Raw genomic sequence first — 22215 nt, forward strand, 5'->3', positions numbered from 1 at the left:
CCCAGGTTGGAAGGGACCTCAGGGATCATATAGTCCAACCTTTCTGGGAAGAGTGCAGTCTAGACAAGATGGCCCAGCACCCTGTCCAGGCAACTCTTAGAGCTGTCCAAAGTGGCCAAGTCAACCCCTTCCCTGGGGAGATTATTCCAATGGGTGACTGTCCTCACTGTGAAAAATTTTCCTCTGGTGTCCAATCAGCATCTCCCCAAGAGCAACTTGTGTCCGTTCCCCCTTGTCCTCTCCATGTGACTCCGTGTAAAAAGGGAGTCTCCATCTTCTTTGTAGCTACCCCTTAAGTACTGGTACACGGTGATGAGATCCCCTCTGAGCCTCCTTTTCCGAAGGCTGAACAAACCCAGTTCTCCCAGCCTATCCTCATATTGCAGGCTTCCCAGTCCTTTTGGGTGGCCCCTTCCAGCCTGTCCACATCCTTTTTGTATAGAGGGGATCAGAACCGTACACAGCAGTCCAGGTGTGGCCTGACAAGTGCTGAGTAGAGCGGGATGATGACTTCTTTATCTCTGCTGGTGCTGCCCTTTTTGATGCAAATAGTTTGGGGATTTTTTTAATAGGTATTAACACCTGGTAGGTTGTTAATCCTCTAAAAAATATAGATTGTTCTCCAGTTACTTGATAGCAAAAGCAGGTTTCTTGGGGAAGACCTACAGTCCTGTAAATTTTGTTTGGCAAGTCGGACTACAGCATAGTCTCCCATTTGTTGCTTTTATTCCAAGTGTTTTCTGTGACCTAGATAAAGGAGTAGCAACATTGTTGATGCTGTGTATTTTTTTAAAATCTCACTATAAATTGTGTAGCTGGTAAACAAAGCAAGATAGGGTACTGTCATGGCCATGGAATCTCACGTTCTGGCATTAAGAGTTAAAACTGTTTGAAACAGCTTAATGTTGTCTGACCAGTCCTTCAGAAATCTGACAAGCTTTTGCAAATCTCTTCTCTGCAGGTGTCTGCAAACAAGGGAGAAATTGGTGATGCTACACCTTTTAATGATGCTGTCAATGTGCAGAAGATTTCCAACCTGTTATCAGATTATGGCTATCATCTAAGAGGAAATGAGGTATAATCAAAATACCAATTCACTGTAATTTTTTTAACATACATTTGATGGATAGTAAGGCTTATGATTCAGCAATTGCATTGACTACTTCAGGTCCTCTACAATGGCTTCACGGGTCGAAAAATCACATCACAGATCTTCATTGGTCCTACATATTATCAGCGATTGAAGCACATGGTAGATGACAAAATCCATTCTCGTGCAAGAGGGCCAATCCAGATACTTAACAGGCAGCCCATGGAAGGTAGATCTCGGTAAGGATGTTTATTAGTTCTGTACAGTGTTCTCTTTTTCCTCTGAAGTTTTTAGCCCTAAACTTAGCTTCCTCGACTTTGCTGCTAGAACCTAATTAGCTTACCTCAGCCATCTATTTTCACGTGTTTGGCTTAAGATGATGTGTTGGGTGCAGGTGTCAAGGTTTTCGTAGCAGGAGGTGCTGTTGCGGTGACCTCTCTGAGAAGGGACCAGGGTTGCCCTGTGCCTGGACACAGCAACTCAGAGCTGGCTCCAGCAGACCCGCTGCTGGCCAAAGCTGAGCCCGTCAGCGATGCTGGTGGCACCTATGTGGTAACGTATTTAAGAAAGGGTAAAAAGAGGAGTGGGAAAACATGAGAGGAACGGCCCCGGAGACATCTAGGTCAGAGAAGGAGGAGGGGGAGGAGGAGCTCCAGGCACTGGAGCAGAGATCCCCCTGCAGCCCATGGAGAGACTGGTGAAGCAGGTTGTCCCACTGCAGCCTGGGGAGGACCATGGCGGAGCATTTATGCAGGCTGGAGCAGGCTCCTGGCAGGAGCTGTGGTTCATGGGGGACCCATGCTGCAGCAATCCATTCCTGAAGGATTGTACCCAGTGGGAAGGGTCCATGCTGGAGCAGTCTGTGAAGGAGTGTCCCATGGGAGGGACCCCATGCTGGAGCTGGGAAAAGTGTAAGGAGAGGCAGACGGAACTGTTATGCACTGACTGCAACCCCCATTCCCCCTGTGACCATGGGGAGGGGAAGAAGGAGTTGAGAATGAAGGAGTGAATTTGAGCCTGGGAAGAAGGTAGGGGCGGTGTTTTTAGTTTTGTCTTTGTTTCTCACCATGCTACTCCATTTTTAATGGGCAGTAAATTAAACTGGTTTTCCCCATGCTGAGTCTGTTTTGCCTGCCATGGTAATTGGTAAGTGATCTCCCCATTTTTATCTTGACCCACGAGCTTCTCCATCTTTCTTTTTTTCTCCTGTCCTGTCGACATGGGGGAGTGAGAGCGCTGCTTGGTGGGCAGCCAGCCAAGGTTAAACCCATCACAGACAATTAGAGAATGATTTGTTTACCTTATTCATTTTGCTATACAGTTGTGCTGTGGCTGTTGGCTGTCTGACATCTGCTTTAGAAATGCTCGGCAGCAGTTACAAACTACTGCGTTCGCATTCTTCCCAGCAGTTTTATTCTGAGGTGTTAGGGGAAAATGAATGCACAGCTTTACCTCTGCCTAGTAATACTGCTGTTGCGTTTCTGATAAGTTACTTGTTCCACCACCAAGAACTGATGTATTTTGCCAATGAACTCAAGCTGAGGGTTTGGGTTGGTTTTTTTTTTTCTTTTCCTCTTTTCAGTGATGGTGGCCTTCGTTTTGGAGAAATGGAACGAGATTGCCAGATTGCTCATGGAGCAGCCCAGTTCTTGAGAGAGAGGTTGTTTGAAGCTTCAGACCCATACCAAGTCCATGTCTGCAACCTCTGTGGAATCATGGCGATCGCAAACACAAGGACTCACACCTATGAATGTCGGGGATGCCGTAATAAAACTCAGGTACATGTGGTTTTCATCAGCCGGTGCGTCTCTTTGTGGGTCAGAGGAAATGCCACTCGGGTGAACAGGAGGATAGGGAAGTAAATATTTAAAGAAGCACCAGAACAATTGCTATTTTAGTTTCACCAGTGTTTATAGTGTCCTAGTTAATTTGGATGTTCCCTTATTAATGTTACAGTGTTGGCTTGTCCCTTGGCAGGAAATGCTGTTTGAGTATTTTGCAGTGCAAAAGTAAATGCTTGAGAGCTTATTTTTAGAAGTAAAACTCAGAATCACAGGAATTCAGAGCCATCGCCCTTGTGACTGTCCCCATGAAGATGTTTATGCTTGCAGGGCCAGGTCCCCATGGGAGGTCTTTTGTGTTGTGCCTTTTTTTTTAATAAAAAAAGCTCTGTAGTGTGTGCTCGGTTACAGAACTATGTCAAAGGAGAGCAGCAGCAGAGATAAAAATAAGTGCCTTAAACAGGCTTGTTCTCATGCTAGGGACTGACTGCTGCAATGCTTAACAATGACATTGGGCTTGCTGAAGAGATGTGTGCTGGAAATCTTAACTGCCTTTACTGCACATCAGGCACGCTTTGCTGTGCATGTGTTTCCTTGTTAAATGGCTCTTACTTAAGATCAGATCCCTTGGTTGCGTTTATCATTAAAAATGTGTTCTGGATAGCTGCTGAGGAGACTCGACAGTCTCAGCTTCCCTCTTGCTTTGTTACTGTCTGTGAGCAATCCTTGTTAAATGCTTTCATGCATAACTTCAGGTTCACTTTTGAGCCAAAAACTTAACAAGTTATTTGTGTAGAGGGCGGTGGAAGTTGATGCTTTAGCAGTGCTTATCATGAGCCTTTTGAAATCTCTTTCCAGATCTCTCTGGTTCGGATGCCCTATGCCTGCAAACTCCTCTTCCAAGAACTGATGTCTATGAGTATTGCACCTCGTATGATGAGTGTTTAGTCTTTAAAAGGGTGGGTTGGGTTTTTTTTAAATGATGAGACTGCAGTGCTCAGGTTTTGTTTCACTTTGTGTAGGTTGCATTTAAAATAGTTTTACTCATCAGCTATGTGCTGTTCAGAAGTATGTTTATTTCCTGTAAATAGAATTAAAATTTATAACTAAACTTGTGAATCTCTTTATTTGTGTATCTGTGAAAGAAGCGTGCAAGCAAATTGGTAATCCAAGCATAAGTGATTTAAGAGGGAATGATTAGTGAGCTAGAAAAAGACACAGGTTGTAGCTTTCCAAAATACTAATTTAAAACTGTGCGTAAGTGAAAGTCCTCACATCACAGCTCTGCACCATCATCTGTGGAAAAACAGAAACATGTTACTCGCTGTACTGTTCCAGGGCATAATATCACAACTCGGGCAGTAGCACAGTGAGTGAGTTGGCTGATGGCTTAGCGGAGGGCGAGACCTGACAGCTCAGTCCTGACCCCCTCCTTCCTTCTTTCTTTCCTTCCTTCCTTCCCTACTGCCAGGGGAGGTGTTTGGCTGTGCAGAGGTCACCTGCATGTGGGACACAGACTCCCTAAACATGGAGCATGCAGCTATGACACCTGCCAGTTTATTCCATTAACATTATCAATTTCCTTTAAGTAAACGTGGACGGCCAGCACACTGCTTAGCTGCAGTATGCTTACTTGAGAGCTTTCCTACAGCTGAAAAGAAACAGCTGTGACATGTGGTGTGCACATAAGAAATAAACCATGAGGCAATATATGCAGCACCACAACCTCGCAGCAGAGTTACTGTGAGGGGGGAGTGAACGTCATCTGTTCTGGGGTATAAGCTTGCTGCTGCTGGCACAACTCAGTAAAACTCAGTTTCATTCACATCCATAAATAACCCTTTTGAAAGGGGATTAGAGACTAGCTAAAACCTGTAGCAAAGTTCCTATGCCTGATACCGGGATTAATTTTATGCTCTTATTTCAATGCCAGGTGCTGCTAATACTCCTCTAAAGGAAGTCTTTCAGCTAATCAGGAATATAAGGATACACAAAGCCAAGACTATATAATTTGGATAAAGCTACTGGGATTAAAACTAAAGATTATGTCCACAAGTGGATTTGGGCAGCACAGTATTCTCTAGCTGGATGCTTTTTTCCCAGTGCCTCTGCCCTTAGCACTGTTACAATTACTGTTCCAGCTTTCCAGGTTTCTTCCAAAGCACGTGTGGCCTTGGTACTAAGCCATCCTCTGCATCTGGAATGAGGACGGCTGGTTTGCCATCAGCTTTGCACACAGCCTGGCATAGAGGAGCTGGGTTTGAAAATTGGCTGAGGGCTGGAGGGTGAAGGCTTCAGATCTTGCCTAAAAGCCTGCTGTGGTGTTATCTGTCCCCTCACAGGTTTGACACTCCAGCATGCAGAGAGAGTGGCAGGGACTGGGATGATTCCAGGGACTTGGCAGGAATTTAAGTGCCTGAAGTTCCCCCTCTGTTCTGGGGCTGGTTGTGCCAATACTGCCCCCAGGAGAGATGGGCAGGTTTGGAAGTGTCCTGAGAACAGTGAAAGGAGGATACAAATTTAGGGCTGGAAAATGACTGAAAGTTGCTTTGTAAAAAAACCCCAGAGGTGCTTTTGATTTGGTATCTTAATCTCCAGTACTTCACTGCACTTGGGGGCTATTTAACGGTCCCCTGAGGACTCTAGCACCTGAGATTTGCTGGGAATGTTTTGCCAATCCAGTAAAAGCTGTGTGTTAAACTGATATTTCTAGGGTTCTTTCCCCCCCCCGCCCCCGAAAGTGTTAAACAGAGGTGGTCCTTTGGTATCAAACAACTGAGTGAAATGTTAGGGGAAAGAGCTGCTGAGTGTTCAACCACACTACCTACCTTTGGTCAGGGCTATTTCATGCAGAGTTTCCACAACATGGATTTTTGCAGAAGCTGTTGCCTCTCCTTTGGCATTTGATGCATGACACTCATATTCTCCAGCATCCTCTTTGCTCAGAGGAGATATCTAAGGGAAGAAACGCACCCCCATCCCCCAGTAAGTATCATGTGCGTAGACGGAGGTGATCCTGTTCTAAGGTACCTTTATAGAACTTGTTAATTGCTTGAGATGTAATGAGGTGAACAGAGTGCGTGAAGTAGCAGTTAACCCTTAGGGCCTATGCTGACCGCAGGATTTCGTCTGCCTGCTCTGAACAGTCTGGTTCAGGTCACTGTGGCTCCCTCCATTAAGGTTTGGGACAAGCAGCCACTCCTCTGGATCAGCCTAGCTTATTTCTCCTCTGCTAGCCCACATTACGTGTGCTGTAATGCTCCCTCCTTTTCTTTTATTGTTTACTTAGTTTGGAGATGTGTCGGACTACTGCATGCTTGGTAAGGGGAGGGAGCCCCGAAGAAAAAGCCTTCCTACAACATGCTGCATCCAGTCAGTCAGTTCAGCAAAACCATCGGCTCAAACCTTTCCCTCTCCTTGTTTCTACCTCCACTTTTGCAAGTGGTGCAGGAACTGACACCCCGAGCTGTGCTCCCCTGCTGCCAGTGCCTCTGCAGCTGGGAGCCGTCCTCCTTGTGATTCCTTTGCTGGGATGCGCAGCAGCTCCCTCTGGCCACCCTGCTGCTTCCCTCCGATGTGTGGCTGGCCTGCCGGTACTCCTGTGGCTCAGGAGGCCTGGTGAGTGAGTGCTGATAACTGCTGTGCTGTTCTCAGGCAGGTGATGGGCGTTGCTGAGGAAAGGACGGTTCTGCCAGATCTGTAAGAGCTCCTCAGCTGTAGGTCTGTCTTAGGGATGCCCTGCCTCTGTACTGATTCCTTCCTAGACAGGGAGAGGGTCTCCTTCCCGCTAATGGCAGCAGGAAAGTAATGACGTGCAGAAAGGGGATCTTGTATGTAAGTCTTGCCTTCTCTGATCATAGAATGCATGCTTCTACTGTATGGTAGACAGAGGTGAAAAACTAACAGGTGAGACTGGAGCCAGCAGCCACCCTTTACCGTTCAAGTCTAATTCACTTTTCCGCTAAAAGCCCTGTCTGTTGCTGTGCATCTTCTGGACTACTCTTTGTTGATGAGTCGTTTGCAAACTGCACTGTACTGATTGTGCAGCTCTGTATGTACACAAAGTACTTACAAGCACCCAGCCAGTCACTTCGTGTTTCTCAGGGCCCCCTCGGGTCTGGATAGCCAAGTTTTCCCGGTCCCCAGGCAGAAGCTCCATCCTCTGGACACCATACTGTCCCTGAATTATCTAAACAGAAGGACAGAAAGGTGTGAGAATTTTGAGGCTTATTTCTGCTAGAACTGTTAGGACCAGAGCTGTACGCAGACAAGATCAACACTAGTTCTACATGAATGTGTCTTGTGCAGGAGCAGTGTTTTTTCTAGTGCCAGCATTTCACCTTATCCTCTGTGTCCTGCAGCCCCGCTACCCCAGTGCCTCAGCGCCGGCACCAGGGCTGCATTCTCCCTGCCTCAGCAGAAACGGATAGAGCAGTGCAGCTTTCTGGTGTGGATTCTGCTGGGCAGTGGGGTGTGCAAACATGCCCTGCACCGACGGTCTCAGAACTCGTGTGCATGTTCCCAAGGCTGTTTTTAGCCCATCAAACAATGCCTGTGCTGAACAAGGAGGATTTGGCTGCCTGCAGCTGCTGGTAGCCATACCTCGATCCAGTTCAGCAGGCTGGAGCAGCTGCCTTCTGTCTTGGGACTGGGGGGACAGCAGGAGCTGACTGTTGTGCTTGTTTGGAGAGCCTCTTCTGCAACTTTGCTGATGATCAGGCTTTTTGGCATGGCAGTAGCAGAGAACTGAGTGCCTGAATGTTGCTCCTGGAATGGGCTCTCCCTGCATGAACCACCCTCTTCCCAAGAGGCCAGGGACAGCCCTGTAGGTTTCTGCTGCAGCAAACCAGGCAGTTCCTCCTGGTGGGCACAGCATCGATGAGAGAGCAGCAGTACAGTCATGCCTCAGTGCGGTGTATCCAGACCCAGAGCACAGCATGGGGTAAGTGGTGCTCAGCCCTTGTTATCACCAGGTCAAGCAGCCTCCCAGCCATGAGGAAGAGGCACGAAAAGCAAAGCAGCACTAACAGGCAGTGCAAACATGGCATCTGCTTGTAAACAAGCAGAAAACGCTGCCTGGTCAACATGCCTAATTCTATGCTCACCTGACAGTCTGCTCTAGGACCCCTGTGAACAGAGAGTTTGCTGTCTCAGAACAGCGCAATCTCTGGGCCAGTCTAGTTTTTTTCCTCTGTACTACTCTTAATCTAGTGTTGTTTCAGCTCAATTTTAAGACCCCTCCTAAGCATCTGCGAACCTGCAGCATTTGAAGAGGCTACAGGGGCCATGCAGTGGCTCTCAGGCCTATGGCTGGGATTCTCCCTGCTCAAGACTGGCCCCTGCCCTAAGCCAGGTGTTACCAATGCACTGCCAAAATCAGCACGCTGCCGGCGAACGGATATAACCGCCCCATGTGGTTCCTGTGCCTGACATGGACCAGCCGTGTCCACCCACCTTAGAGTCACTGCAGCCAGCAGGGTGACATCAGGTCAAGGGACATTCCCTGCACGCTCTGAACACCAGGTGCTACCAAGAGCATCACAAGTCCTGTTCTGCCTTGCGATCAACAACAGTTCAGAAAAAGATTAAGCAAAGCCAGATGTTTTGGGGGTGGACAGAACTGCACAGATAGGAGACCTCATCAAAGGTGTGTGTTTCTGAAGAGGGAGCTGCTACGGTCTTTAGGCTTACCAGGCAGTTTCAGCTGCCTCAGGTTTGCTGTGCCCTCAGGGCTCCTAGCAGGGTCTTTACCTTGTTCCAGGTGAGGACAGGAGTTGGGATGCCCATGACTTCACAGCTCAGGTAGATCTGTGCTCCTGTCACATTCCAGATGTCCTTAGGAGGGGTCACGATGGAGGGGCCTGCAAAAAGGGAGAAATGCTTTTAAGCACCGGGTAACTGCAAGCCTGTCTCCTTGGTAGCCTTTTAAATTGGGCCAGTCACTTCTGATGGGTTTTGAGGCCAAGGTGAAGGGGAGCCCTGCTAGGAGCAAAGCTTGCTGGACTGATCCCGCATCACAGCACCTCCCTCTCCAAAGCTACACATCTATCCGACCTTAAGCTGTTCAGGCTGATGGGCACTTGCCCCACATGGAAAGTCAAGTGTTGAGCAGTTCAGGTGATCAGCCCATCTACTTGCAAGACTGAGCTTAGAGGTAAGATAGTGTTTGTATTCTCTTCTCTCAGGGGCTGAGCAGACCTTTACAAACTGCTGCCTTTGCTCACCACGCAGCCACCGAGTGCATTGCTGACACTCAGCTGGCACGGAGGAGAGGACACCCAGCAGGCAGGGTGGGTCCTGCTCACATTCCCATGCCACAGAGAGCTTGTCCAGCTTTCCAACATCCTTTTTCCCAGCATGATTTTAATCTGCAGCAAAGCCTGTGGCACCTGGCTAGCAGAATTCAGTGTTATGCTGCTCCTGTTTTACCTGCGTGCAACATTCAGCCAAAGGAGACTGGCTGGAGTGTGGCAGAGCTCTCTCCTGGGGGACCTGGGAAGGGACCAGGTGAATGCAGAGCTCCATTTCCCCCGAAGACTGCCAATCCCTGGTTAAACAGGGAGTTGTTTCCAAAGCCAGACAGGAACAGAGCTGTTTTGCAGATCTGGCTGGAGATGTTTACCCCTCAGGCTGGGAAATATTGGAGACATTACCCATATCCCAGGAAGGGAAGAATGGCCTTTTCTGTTCAATCCCTCTTTAGTGGTGCTGTTTTACAAAATGCAGCTATTAATTCCCCACAGTAGAAAGTGCAGACCAAAGGAGCACATAGTGTTTATTTCCACTTATAGCACTAAGCGCACAGCAGATTTTCCCCTTCTGCTCTGAAGATGCAGGCAGTAACAGGAAACTGAAGCTCCCATTAGGCTCCATGAGGAGAAGGCATCTCCTACGTGAACAAGTACTCCAGAGCCAGCCTGACTGAAGCCCCTGCGTATGCTGGCTCACAGGCCATGGCTCATTCCCAGCCCCATAAAAGAGGGGCAGATTTGGGTCCTGATGCTCCTTCTGGGGTCCTGAACATGCACTGACGTCAGCCCTGCACATGCACTCTGCCTGGCCAGCCCTCTTGCAGGCAGTGGGGAGCAGGTTTCAGGTGCATCCTGCTGCACCAACATATTCCAGCAGAAAGCTGGAGTCTTTTTTCCTCCACAGGATCTGGGGGCAGATCCATACTGGTATCACCAGCCTGAGGACATCAGCCATTCCTCTGTCTTAGCACAGGGGGTGCCAAGGTGGCTCCCCACTTCAAAGCCGATGGTGTGATCCCAGAGAAGAGTTTGCTCTTCTCTTCCAAGACTTCCCTGCCCAGGAATGACTGTACATGGCCTGCTGGTGGGAAGCTGCTAAGAGACGAGGGATGGCTGCAATCCAAATTTTCCAAATAGAGGTTTCCCAGTCCTGGTTTAAACAAGAGGGAGCTGTGTAGAACCAGGGAATTTTATGCACAGTCCTGATGGATGGTTAAAACCACACCTAATGCTCAGTACATGCTGGTTTCCTGGCAGACACCACAATCTAGGTGCTCCTCATCTGCGCAGAACTGAGTGTCTCAGCTGAGAAAAAGTTTTAAGGAGCATTTCATTACATCACTTTACCCTGTTGTTGGTTGTGCTGCTGCATGAATTGATTCCCGTGCACTGGCTAGGAGAGGGGCGTGTTGGAGTCACAGCGCCCTTTCCCATATGGAAGGGTGCTGGGGTCATCCTTGCTCCAGGTGGCCCAGAGCAGATCCGTACCTCCAGACTGTGCCCAGCTGTGCGCACTCAGCAACACCTTGCTGGAGGTTGTTCCCCAGAGTACAACTGAAGCGTAGTACGGTGGGGTGATGCATGGAGCTAGCACCCCCAGCCCACTCCTGCCTGAAGCACTGCCTGGCCCCTGCGCAGCAGCAGGGCTGTGGCCAGCCCAGGGTATTGCCACCCCCATGATGGGGCCACCTCAGGTCACGCACTCTGCTCCCCTTCCCCAGCGTGGCCGTTTCCTGTGCAGCCCTGCTGTTCTTTTTCTGGTGTACCTTGAACAATAGGGACAATAGAGCGCTTGGCAGCTCCAGTGGGACCCGGATGTCCCCAGGCAGCTTAGCTCACCCCATGCTCTGCAAGGGCCTCCAGCAGATGTGTACCCAGTGTAGCCAGCTGCCACTGTCGCCTTCTGCTCTGGCTACGCAAAACCCTCCACATGCAAGGTGCCCTTCCTAGGTACAGAGCTTGGGGCCTGTCCCTGAGAGGCAGGGCCACCTTTGCCCCTGTATGACAATGTCATTTTTATCACTGGTCACTGGGGTTCTCCATGAGGCAGGAGAAACACAGCTGCCCCCAAATGACCACCATCTCCCACCGCAGAAAAGGAGAGATCCTGACTCTTATGTTAAAAGCCAGGTGGATTTTAAGGCATCATTATGCTTCCAGGATCTGGCTCAATTCCTCCCTGGTTGGAAATTGGCAGCATTCAACGCACCACTAAATCCACTGCCTGAGGTGTCTCACTCTCGGCTGCCACTGAGTTTCCCCTTGTGTCAAGGGCCCAGACACCCTCTGCACATGGACATCTGCTCGCCCTGCCAGGAGCAGGTCACACCAGGATTCTTCTGCAGCAACTGCTGGGAGGCGAAAAGAGAAAGGCAGTTTCTACCCACTGCTCGGGTGAGGAGAAATTATTCATCTTCCCTGGAAAGGGGAATTGCCCGCACAGCTTCACAGCGAAGCTCCAGCTGGCTTGGCACAGCAGCCACAGCACAGCGAGATCCTGGCTGTTATGAGGCAGCCCCCAGCTCAAGCTCAGGATGTACATCCTGATCTAACCAGGAGGAACATGAGATTCTGCCTTTGGCTGCAAAATGAACTTGGAGCATTCACAGGCCTCTGCCTCTAACCAGCAGCCCTGAGGCCGGGAGGGACTACACATCCTGAAAGATGCAACAGTGTCATGGGAAGAGTCAGCATGGTCTCTCGGGATATTTGACTTAAATCCAGACAGCCGAAACTCCAGAGCTGGGCTTCTTCCTCCACTAAAAATATATGAGAAAGGCCAAGAAGTCATCAGATTTAAGTCCACAGCAGTAGCTATACTCCCACCACAGCGAGCTAACACCCAGGTGTATGGAAGCCACCCTGCTTACTGCCTGTTTTGGTGCCACTCATGCTCTCTCCCACAGTCCGCCGAAGCAGCCAGAGATGGACAGGGGACACCGCAACCTGCCACAACAGGAGAGGCAGGGGATGTCTGAGCCTTACAGGGACTTCAGAGGATGTGAGGACATTCCCTTCTGCAAGTCACCCCTCTTGCTTCAGGGGTCCTTGTGAAGGAAGCAAGGCCACCATTTGCTCAGCAGGACTGGAAACAAGCCTACCTTGTACAGAGCAGATAACTTCATTCCTGACAGCAAGAAGCCCCCTGGCCCTCATCCTACAGCCTGCATCTTAGAGGCCTTGCTGTTCTACTTGCAGCGCTGCCCACAAAGGGGAATGTTTCTCCATCCTCTTCCTTCGGGCTGGGGACTTGTGGGTTGCACCTGCTGATGAAAATGGTCACCATCAGTGTGGCTGAACGGTCTCTGCTGCCCACCAGGGACCGAGCCAGGGCACTGGGGATGTACGGGATGCTTCCTGACGGTGCTTGCCCTGACTGCGCAGGAGCTCCTTGGCCAAGAGGACAACACAGACTGTTGATGGAGATCAGCTGCTCTTCGCAGGCACTTCAGGAATTTCCTCCACGCTCTGCCCATTGTTCATAAGACAAATAGCTCTCCCTGGCCTGGGAAGGGGCTTATTTACAGAGCCAGTGAGCTCATTCACCCCATGAGCAGAGGCTGAAAGCGTGGGGTTGTTTTTTCTGCAGATCACAGGGAGCTGACAGCCTGCGTTATGTCAAAAGCAGCAGCTGGAGAGGAGTTTCCACTGCTGTTATGCAGTTGTTTTTCTGCCACAACAGCATGCAGCAGAGCCTGTAATTTCCTCGATGAGGCTATCATTTGGCACCTGTTCCTGACACCCCCCCTGCACCAGGCACCTCTTCTCTGCTCAGCCACAGCATGCAGAGATCTGGCACCTCCCAGCCCACCCACCTGCCCCTCGCTGGTACCAGGATGGTCTGTCACAGCTCAGGGTTAGCTGGTCCTCCCTGATCCTCCTTTGGTGTCCACGCATGCATACGAATAAATCACACCCCAGCAAGCAGGGGGCTACAGGTGCGTCACTAAAGGCAAAAATAAGCTCGACATTAAGCACTGTGGGGTATGCCCTGCCACTTGGATGTGGGTGTAAAGTCCTGACCATGAACACAAGAACATGTGTACCGCACGCTGAAGCCCACGTGGGTGCCAACCTGGTTCCCAGCCAGCCCTCCCAAGTGCTGCATCGCCCTGCCACAGCCCCGGGTGAAACAGACTGGGAACACTCCCCATGTGACAGCAAATCAAAGCAAAAGCTAGACATGGTTCACTCACACAAGCTCTTCCAAGTCTGAAAATAGACCCACTCCCGTCTCCTAAGTTGCTGGGAAAGTACTTTCCCTTCAAAACTACTTTATATGGAGAAGGGGAAACCTTCCATGAGCAGCATCTACTCATTCTAGCTGGCATGGTGTCAGCTGCTCCCCCCTCCGAGGTCAGTGTTCTGCGAGAGACAGAGGCAGAGGGGAAGTGCAAGCAGCTTCTGTCCTTCCCTGCTCCCAAAGCTGCCTGCTGCTTTCTGACAGATTTACAAGCATCCTTCTTTACCTCTTTCCGAAGGCATTTCTCCCCCTCCTTTAAGCTGGCCTTGAAGAGACTAAGGAGTTACAGAAGGAAACTCCAAGACCAAAGGAGATGCTGGATGCTAAGCCCGACGGCCCCACTCAGACTTCAGCAGCCCAGTGACCCCAGAAAGGCTGCAAACATGAACGTGGCTTCACCCCAAGCCCTGGAGACTTGAGAGTGAGTCAGCGTGAGGCAGGGCCCTGGTCCACCATCTGTCTGTCATGGATTTCCTCCTGCTTCCCAGCCCACCAGGCTCAGCACAGAGCAGACTGGTACAGCTGGAAACCCCACCCCTGCTGTTTTACCATGTTTCAGGAACACTGCCTTCAGTGACCTTGTGCATGCCCTTTATATGGCTGCTTACTGGTCCTCCTTTACATATAGGTGGGAGGGAGAAGAGGGTGGCACTGCAAAGAACAGAACCCCAAGCCCTTTCTCCCTTAACTGGCATGCAGGATGGGTCTGCGCTGGCCCCGGCGTTGTGCCCAGAGAAACGGCTGCGCCCCTGCACGCCTCGTGCCTAGCTCAGTGCTCTGCTGCATCCAGCAGCGTCCTCAATGCAATCCGAATATCGAAGCTGGGGTAATAGAGAGGCCGTTGTGGCTGAGGCTGCTCTGAAGCTCAACTGCAAGCTTACAACCACGCTTGCCCCTGGAAACAGCCAAATGGGGAAAAGGCAAGCCTTCTGAGCGGAGACGACGCTGCCCTTGCTAGCAGCTTGCCACCAGCCAACCTCTCTCCTGCCTCTTCCCCCATCCTGCCCTTTTTTCCCACCTCCCCCTCCTTTTGCCAGTCTCTGAATCATGCTGTCTCTGGGATCAAACAGGCAGTAGCTTTCTGCAAACACTCCTGCTGCTTCTCAGCCATATCTGGACGTGTATTCAGTTTTTTTTGTTCCGGACCTCCCGGACAAGCTCTATCAAGAAACTTCTCTCCTCCCAGCCATCACCTCCGCTCTTCTCTTCATGTGACCTTGACTCAGTTGTGCTAAGAAAACTGTCATTATGGCACAAGGAGGACCACGAGCTAAAGCCTGGAAAGAATGTGAAAAGCTTGCAGTGGGAGACACAGAAACAAGGCATGGCAGCGTTTATGCATGGAAAAGCAAGTACGGCTTTCAAAAGTCCACCCTGATTAGACTCGTTACGTGGTAATCTCCTATTTAGTATGAACCTCAGTCAACCTCAGCCCAACAAAGGATTAAATGCATTTTTTAAACACAGCATGCCTTTCCAGCAACAGAAAAAACAAACATGGGGGAGGAATTTGCTGATCTGTCATCATTCCTTCCTAGTGATTCTGGATATGCTATGGTGATTGAGAATGAAGACACAGGTGAAATATGGGATTCTCTTGGACAGTGGAGGTGTTTGCATAGTCCCTGGCATACTGGTGCTCTCCGAGACCCTGAGCTACCAAGTAATATATTAAACAGCTTCCCTAACAAGATTTTAGCACAGTAGCCATAAAAACTCAAGCTCCAATGAACCAAAACATTTTCAAATAACTAAATGCCTTTTAAGGAGGAATTTATGGCCTATCCTACAACAATGGAAAAGTCCAAACTTACACATTAATTTTAAAAACACAGGCATAAAGCTTCAGCCCTAGAAACTCTGTCTCAAAATCCCAATGTACCACATGCTGGAAGAGCAAGCACCACACTGAACCACATCACATCCCCACACCACGCTCCAGCTGAAAGGACCGGAGGTACAAAACAAAAGGTGTAACCCCACCACGCACCTGCACAGCTCCGCTCTGCCACAGATTCTCTGGACACACCACAAAAATGCTGGCAAGATCGACCTGCAAATGCAATGCTTTCCCTTGCAGTGGGAGAAAGCAGGTAGCCAGCCACTGCTGCAAGACCCCCACTCCCAGCTGATGCAGAAACCCAGCCCAGCTTCCCAGGAGAATTAGGGAATTCGGTTCATTTCCAACCACAGGTGACTCAGCAAAAACTTGTCTAAATCTCTCCTTCCCCAGCAAAGAAGAAAGCAAGCACAAAATGTGGATATTCTTTTAAGTCTCTTAAAATCCAGGAAAGGAAGAACAGGAGGAAAGAACTAAAGCAATCTAAGCCACTTGCTAACTAAAAAGCACAAATCCAGAAAAGTGTCTTGCAAAATGTGACCAGATAGGAACTATGCTCTCTGGTGTCTAAAAGAGTTGGGAGCCTTTGAATTTAAGGCAGCTGTATCAGGTAAAGACGAGGCAATGTCAGTGATAACAGCAATCTGCCATCTGCCAGAAGGTTCTCCCCCCAGCCCCCATTTCGGCTCTATCTTGGCAGTGGATTAAAAGAAAAAACAAACCACCCTCAAAACTAAAATATTTCTGGCAAAACCTCAACAGCTGAATTTGGATGGAATGAGCCAAGAGATGTGATTTATGTTTCTTGTTTTAAAATTGACCTGTGGGAACTCAGCACTTCTTTGAAGCACAGATGTAGCTTTATGGGACAAGGAGGCTCCGGCAAAGCAAAACCACTGCTGGTGTAAAATGGCAGGAATTTGGCAAGGTGTACTTGCCCCTGGGGCTGTCAGTCTTCATGAGAACCTGGCAGCCATGATCCTATGTCCATCAGCCCATTTTTTAAGCCCTGTGGACTGCCAAGAAGCCTTGCACCCACCTCTTCCTGAGCCCCGGAGCTGGTGGGTGACACCTTAGCAAAAAAAACCTTTCTAGGAGGGATGCTGTCTGGGCTTCTGGCAAGCCAAAATTATACCCCTCCGGGGGCAGCTCCGCTCTGGTGACTGGGATCTTGTTGCTAGTGAAAAAGAGATTTAGGTAAGTTTAGTGCTGGTTACAGTCAGCTTTAAAAGAACCTCTCTCCTGGTCGTGCTGTTCCAAAGCTCTGTAACCTGTGGGGTGGATCCTGCAAGTTGGTGGGCTTTCGTCCCCGCAGGGCAAGCCCCTGCATGTTCCTAAAGCCTAGAAATGCATTTCAAGGAGCCACGGCAATCCAAGCCATGTTCAGATCAACAGAAATAAAGCAAGCTGCTTGGTGAGCCAGCAAATCTACCCTTCACCCACAGAGGCCCTGAGTTTCTACCTCCAGGAGGTCTTTGTAGGTAGGTACAAAGCAGCACCAGTTCCCTGGCGAGTAACGCTGCCCTCTGATGACCACCAAGAGCTGCTTTGTGATACACTGCATTTGGGCAAGAACAGGCACTTGGCTTCCACCAAGAGAGGATTGAGGGTAAAATACAGACAAAGCCTTGACTGACAATGGCAAAACAACCTGGAGACCCCAACCTGCTGGAACAAGTATCAGGGACTTCAAACCATAAGGCCTTTGGGCTGTAATGAGGCCACTCTGGCAGTATTTCCAGCAGTTACAACATGTCCCTCGAAGCAGGTATTTGCTGGCAGCTAACGATAAGAGAGAATCAGGGGTATCTGTCCCTTCTTGCGCTGGTTAGGCAACAAGTCCATGCCTGGTATTCTTCAGCTCAGACAGATCATCATGCCAAAAATCCTGTTAGCTTTTTGTTGGGGGTTGGTGCTTTGAGGTTGTTTTTCTGCCTGGCTTGAGCTGAGCCACACAACCCTAATTCTTTATGCCAGCTGGCTTTGCGTGGCAGTGGGTACCATGGTCCTCCTGCCCCAGGTCCTAGCTGGCTGTGAACAGCCTCAGTGCGTGCACTGCAAAACGAATTTCAGCCTAAATTACTGAAGCCACCAACTCCAGAAGAGGCTCTTCTGAAAATCAGTGCACAGCCAGGTGACAGCAGCGGCAGAGGGCAGCTCCCAGCTGTTACGGCGGCCTCCCCTCCTGCCGAGGGGACCACCAGAGGGGACACCCCTGAATCCCTGTACCTGCCCGCCAGCAGGCTTCTGCTTTGTGTCCGGACCTGCCCTGCCTGCAAGCGCTGGCAGTGGACCCGAGCAGAGCTATGCATATTCATAGGCAGAGACCAAAGGGCCAATCCATTTAAAGGCAATGCTGGAAAGCAGCTGGAAAACTTTACAGCATCCATCTCCTGCGTGGCCTCGGCATTGGGATTAGCTACAAAGAGGCTGCTGGGGTGTGAGGGTAAAGATGGGGCGCGGGTAGCGGCTCCCTGGCAGGGAGCGGGACAAACCCTGAGCCAGCTGTGGGTGCAACTGTGAGGGCACAGCACAAGCCCAGCCGGGAGGGAGCACCAGGGCATCGCTGCCTGCTCCCCCAGAGCACACACACAGCTTCACCAGGCCCTGCTGACACAGCACCAACAGCAGCCAGGCAGCCTCAAGGAGTTGGGAATCAAGTAGGGCATCTTCTTCCAGCTGTTCCCAATGGTCCTTCCCTTGTGCAACTCACTCCAGGATCTGGCTGGATCCCTGCACCTGCCAGGTGTGGGTTATTAGCAAGGGTTATTTCCATTCTCTCAAACTCTTCTCAACTATGTCTTCCTTTGTCCTCCAGCAGGAAGTTTTGGCTGCAACGGAAATACTTTTTTCTGCATGGCTTCACTATTTTTGTACAAAGAACACAGGCATCAGACCCAGAGGTCTGGGAAACAAGCAACAGAAAGAGAATCCCAAGGACAAGGTCAAGGCAAATTATGTAGGGCCAAGAACTGGCTCCTTCCTATTGCTATTTAATAACAAAGAAACATCCCAGTTGTTCCCTGGTGGGCAGTACCTCTTAGCAAGCAAAAACTGCCAAGCATCGCACAGAAAACCCTGCAATAGGCACCGTGATGAATATGGAAAGCTCAGCTGAACATGCATTTGGTCAGCTTTCTCAAATACAAATTTAATGAACTTTCATCCCCTTGGAAATACATCTATGGTGGAAAAAGATGTGTGTCTCAAGGAGTATTCTGCATATTTAGCTTTATGTAGCTGAGTGCTTTGTTTCCAGGCTTCTTTACTCATGCCCACATGGTGTTGCCTATAACAAATCAGTAGGACTGCCCCTCCCAGCAGGTATACCTCCTTCAGACCCTTTGAACACCTGGTACATATGGGACAGAGAGGGAGACAAGGTGAGAGAGAGGGTATGAAAGGCACCCCCAGTTAACCAAGGAATAGGAGCCCAAGTCTTTTAATTGCTTGTGGCCGATCCCTGTGTCTCAAGCATGTATTTTAAGACAGAAGACGAGGAGATAGCTGCAGCAAGAGTCATTCCCACCTTGCCTAGGAGGTGAGGTTTGAGCAAACAGTGTCAGGAATCAAGAAATGGATAACCCAGCAGCGTTTGCCCCGTTTGCACCTGTCTGGGTCCTGACTCCTGCCCTGGCACCCCCAGTAGGTCGTAACGCTAGGCTGGGTGAGGAGGATCATCTACCAATAAGTCGCTCCCAGACACGTTCCCTTCTTCCACTGGATGCCCCATCTCCAGCTGCTGCCCCTCCTGCTGACAACAGCAAAGGCCAACAGCAGTGGCAGCTCTGCATTTCCTCCTCCTTTCAAATAGGATGTGCAAAACAAGCCCTCCCTCTCCAGCTCCACTTAGAAAGAAAAAAGAGCACTCAGACATAGTCAGGATCGGCTGCTGGAAACATGATTTTCTAGACTTCTTCTCAGACTTCCTTGATCTTCTCAGACACGATCCTGATACTCCAACGAGCGCATGCAGACACCTCAGAGCCCATCTGCCATGAGCAGGAAGCCCAAGTCCCCTGTCCCCCAAGGACTTCTTTCTGTGCAAAAGCTGTCACACAAATGACTGATGCAGGCGGGATCCTGCCTGTCTGTGGTCTCCCTGTGCAGGATCCCGCCCTAGACAGTGCCTTAAGGAGATCACGTCCATTTGTGGTGGGAAACGGCAAAAGCCAGAGCTTCCACTCTTTGACTAATTGACCTACAGCAATTAGGGTCTTTGAGAAACCCAGAAAAGTGCTCTCTCCTACCTGGGAAGATACTGAAAGAGGCTCTAACCTGCAGGGCTGATGGGATGGATGTCCTCTCCTGCCATTGTTTCAAAATCAGTGTGGAGATTACAACTCCCCTCCCCACCCTGCAGTCCTAACTGCCAGGAGGGCCCTGAGGGCTACAGAAATACTTCCAGATGTCTACCACGTGTGTGGGCTAAGTCCCTGCCTCAGCTGCAAGCTACAGAGAGATGCTTATCACCAGAAGAAGGTCCACAGCATGATGAAGGTTCATGCAGCCGAGGGAAGTCTCAGAAGAGTCAGTTGCAATGCCACTGCTGAGCAGCCCACGTCCCTCCTGCTCCCGTCCCCAAGATGCTGGGTCAGAGCTCTCTCAGCAGCAGGAACCAAAAGAACAGTGGCTCCCCAGAGTGACAGATGAGAGGACATTTTGCCAGTGGCTTGGCACCACATGCTCCAGCAAAGTTCTTAAACAACAGGTAACAGCCTGCAAAGGTGCCTTGCTGCACATCTGCACACCCGAAGGGACCTTTTCCAAGGAAGGGGTGCAGTTTGTGCATGGAGTGGCTGTCCCACACAGCAGCCCTCTTCAGAGTTGCTGCCACTGTGATGACCAGAGGACAGAGAAAGTCTCACAGGAGCTGTTTTGAGGCTGGCGGGTGAGTGACCTCACACCATTCTGCCTAGCGGCTCGTGTTTGCATTGACCTCCTCAAACTCTGTCTCTGTAGTCTGGGTCAAAGCCCCAGCAGGCCAAGCCAGCGGCCAGTCTGGTGTGGACACAAGAAATTGCAGCCAAGTGTTGGGGTGGTAGCTTACGAGTATAAATACACCTGTTTTGCCACAAACTCCTGGTTGACTTTGGACAAGACGGGTGAGAACACAGCCCTCTTCTCAAGAACACACCAGAAGCGTGACCTCAGACCCCTTTCAAACACATCTGCTGACTCGGTCTGGGCTGGCAGGGCCAAGAAGCAGCATGCATTTTTAGGACTTCTATGACTGTCTCCCCAGTCTGCTGAACAAGAAAGGCTCCTTCCAAATGCTAGACGAAGGTCTGGACAGAGGCTGTTCTCGGCTCACCGCACATTACCCTGAGAGCTGAAGCTCCTTCCCTCCAGGAGTTAACACTCTGTACCACAGCGGTTCTGGCTAATATATAAGCCTGGTGTTTTACACAAGGTTTGTGAAAAGCCATGCAGGGCATTTAATGGGCAACATCAAAGTGCATAACCCAGTCCTTACCCAGCCTTTCACGCTTTTCTTGGGAGTTTCAGAAACACTGTTTTGCAAGACATACTTGGCCTCAGCTATGGGAAGAAAGAGGAGGAGGAGGTGGAGGTTGTGACCTTACACATACTGTGTTTATGAAAAGACTCCTCCACCAAAATGTATTGGCGCTGCAATATTGTCCTTGAGACGTTCAGCAAACGGCTTGTGTGTGCTATGTCCCACCCCTCCCTGCCTCCCTCCCTCCCAGCGAAACCGGCTCTCCTGACTGCTCGCCTCCAGCGAGCTCCGAAGCCAGGATTTCTAGCAGAGGCTCCGCAGCAGAACAATTTGTTCCCTGAGCACCATCCCTCAGCAAAAGCTGGGGAAGAATCGAGCTCGTGGTTGGAAATGCTGCAAGTGCAAACCACTACGTTCAGCTCACAGGAAAGTCACTGCTTGTTTTCATTTTGAACCAAAGCAAGCCAGTGAACGTTGGCTCTGAATTTCTGTGGTTTTCATATCCATTTAATCATTTCCTTTTCTCACTGTTTACAGCCTTCCTCTGCCGGACCCTCCCCTGGATGGCTCAGCCCTTTTTTTCCCCATGTCACTGCATCCCAAATTGCAAGCTGCAGGCAAAGTATGGAAAGCGGGGCAGGGTAGCTCCAGCACAGCTGGAAGCCAGGAGAGAGTGGCTAAGTTCCTCCGGGGCTGGTCTAAAGTCTTACTCCAAGTTTAGGCAGCACCATCGGACTGGGACTCTCAAGCCCATTTAAGGTGGTTTTGAAATCACCTTGACTTTACAAACAAGCATGCCGATGGGATAAAGCAGCGGGAGGAGCACTGGGGACCAGGTTTCTCACCGTGCAGTCAGCCAGCGCGGCCGGACACCCACCTCCCCGCACCGCCCCGGCCCCGGCCCCGGCCCCGCAGCCCCCCCCGCCGCCGCCCCGCACCTTGCTCGCAGGCTCCCTTGCTGCGCTGGCTGATGGCGGGCTCGCCGCGGCTCTGGGCCCGCAGGCTGGCGGCGCGGAGCTGGCAGCCGCTGCCGTAGGTCAGCCCGTCGCTGCCGCACACCGGGTACCGGCTCTTGCAGAGGCACACGCCGGGCGGGCCACCGGCGGCGGGGGGGTGTCCCGGGGCCGGGCCGCCCTTGGCCTTGCGGCGCTGGCGGCTCTTCACGCACTCGAGGCCGGGGGCGCAGCGGCCCCCCGCCGCCCCGCCGCCACCGCACGCCTCGCCCTCGCCGCGGCCGCACTGCCAGCAGCAGCCGCAGGCGTCCCGCACCCGGCCCAGCGGGCAGCCCCGCGGCGGCAGGGCCGGGCACCGCGCCGCCTCGCAGGGCCCGCAGCCCCCCGCCGCCCCCGCGGCGGGCACGGCCAGCGCCGCCAGCCCCGGCGGCGGCGGCAGCAGCAGCAGGAGCAGCGGCAGCAGCATCGCAGAGGGCGGCATGGCGGCACGGCACGGCACGGCACGGCACGGCACGGCACGGCACGGCACGGCACGGCGCCGCCCGCCCCCGGCAGGCGCTTAAGCCGCGGCGGGGGAAACCCCTCCCCGGCGGCGC

At 51.2% G+C, this 22215-nt stretch overlaps 2 protein-coding genes across 2 annotated transcripts in view; one reads left to right on the forward strand and one right to left on the reverse strand.

Moving 5' to 3' along the window:
- POLR2B (RNA polymerase II subunit B) overlaps nt 1–3982 on the forward strand; it is a 20277-nt gene extending 16295 nt beyond the window's left edge. Inside the window, exons 22-25 of the mRNA XM_064449923.1 lie at nt 962–1075; nt 1169–1329; nt 2673–2868; nt 3730–3982. Of these exons, the coding sequence (XP_064305993.1) occupies nt 962–1075; nt 1169–1329; nt 2673–2868; nt 3730–3819 (561 nt within the window). The 3' untranslated portion in view covers nt 3820–3982. The remainder of the gene's footprint in view (nt 1–961; nt 1076–1168; nt 1330–2672; nt 2869–3729) is intronic.
- Nucleotides 3928–22128, reverse strand: IGFBP7 (insulin like growth factor binding protein 7). The gene is made up of 5 exons (XM_064449925.1): nt 21605–22128; nt 8623–8732; nt 6944–7060; nt 5700–5826; nt 3928–4167 (listed from the first exon to the last, which is right to left on the reverse strand). The coding sequence occupies exons 1-5, from the start codon at nt 22098–22100 to the stop codon at nt 4148–4150; spliced, it is 870 nt and encodes a 289-aa protein (XP_064305995.1). The 5' UTR covers nt 22101–22128; the 3' UTR covers nt 3928–4147.
- Between the last annotated feature and the right edge of the window lie 87 nt (nt 22129–22215).

This window comes from Phalacrocorax carbo, chromosome 4, assembly GCF_963921805.1.
Source record: "Phalacrocorax carbo chromosome 4, bPhaCar2.1, whole genome shotgun sequence".
In the NCBI taxonomy this organism is placed as follows: Eukaryota; Metazoa; Chordata; class Aves; order Suliformes; family Phalacrocoracidae; genus Phalacrocorax; species Phalacrocorax carbo.

Excerpts from the sequence above, each read along its gene's own strand:
- IGFBP7 (XM_064449925.1), bottom strand. The coding sequence starts at position 22,100 with ATGCCGCCCTCTGCGATGCTGCTGCCGCTGCTCCTGCTGCTGCTGCCG. Across the intron at positions 8,733-21,604 it reads CAAGGGAGCCTGCGAGCAAG|GCCCCTCCATCGTGACCCCT; the intron begins GTGCGGGGCGGC and ends CCCTTTTTGCAG. Across the intron at positions 7,061-8,622 it reads CTGTCCTCACCTGGAACAAG|ATAATTCAGGGACAGTATGG; the intron begins GTAAAGACCCTG and ends CCTTCTGTTTAG.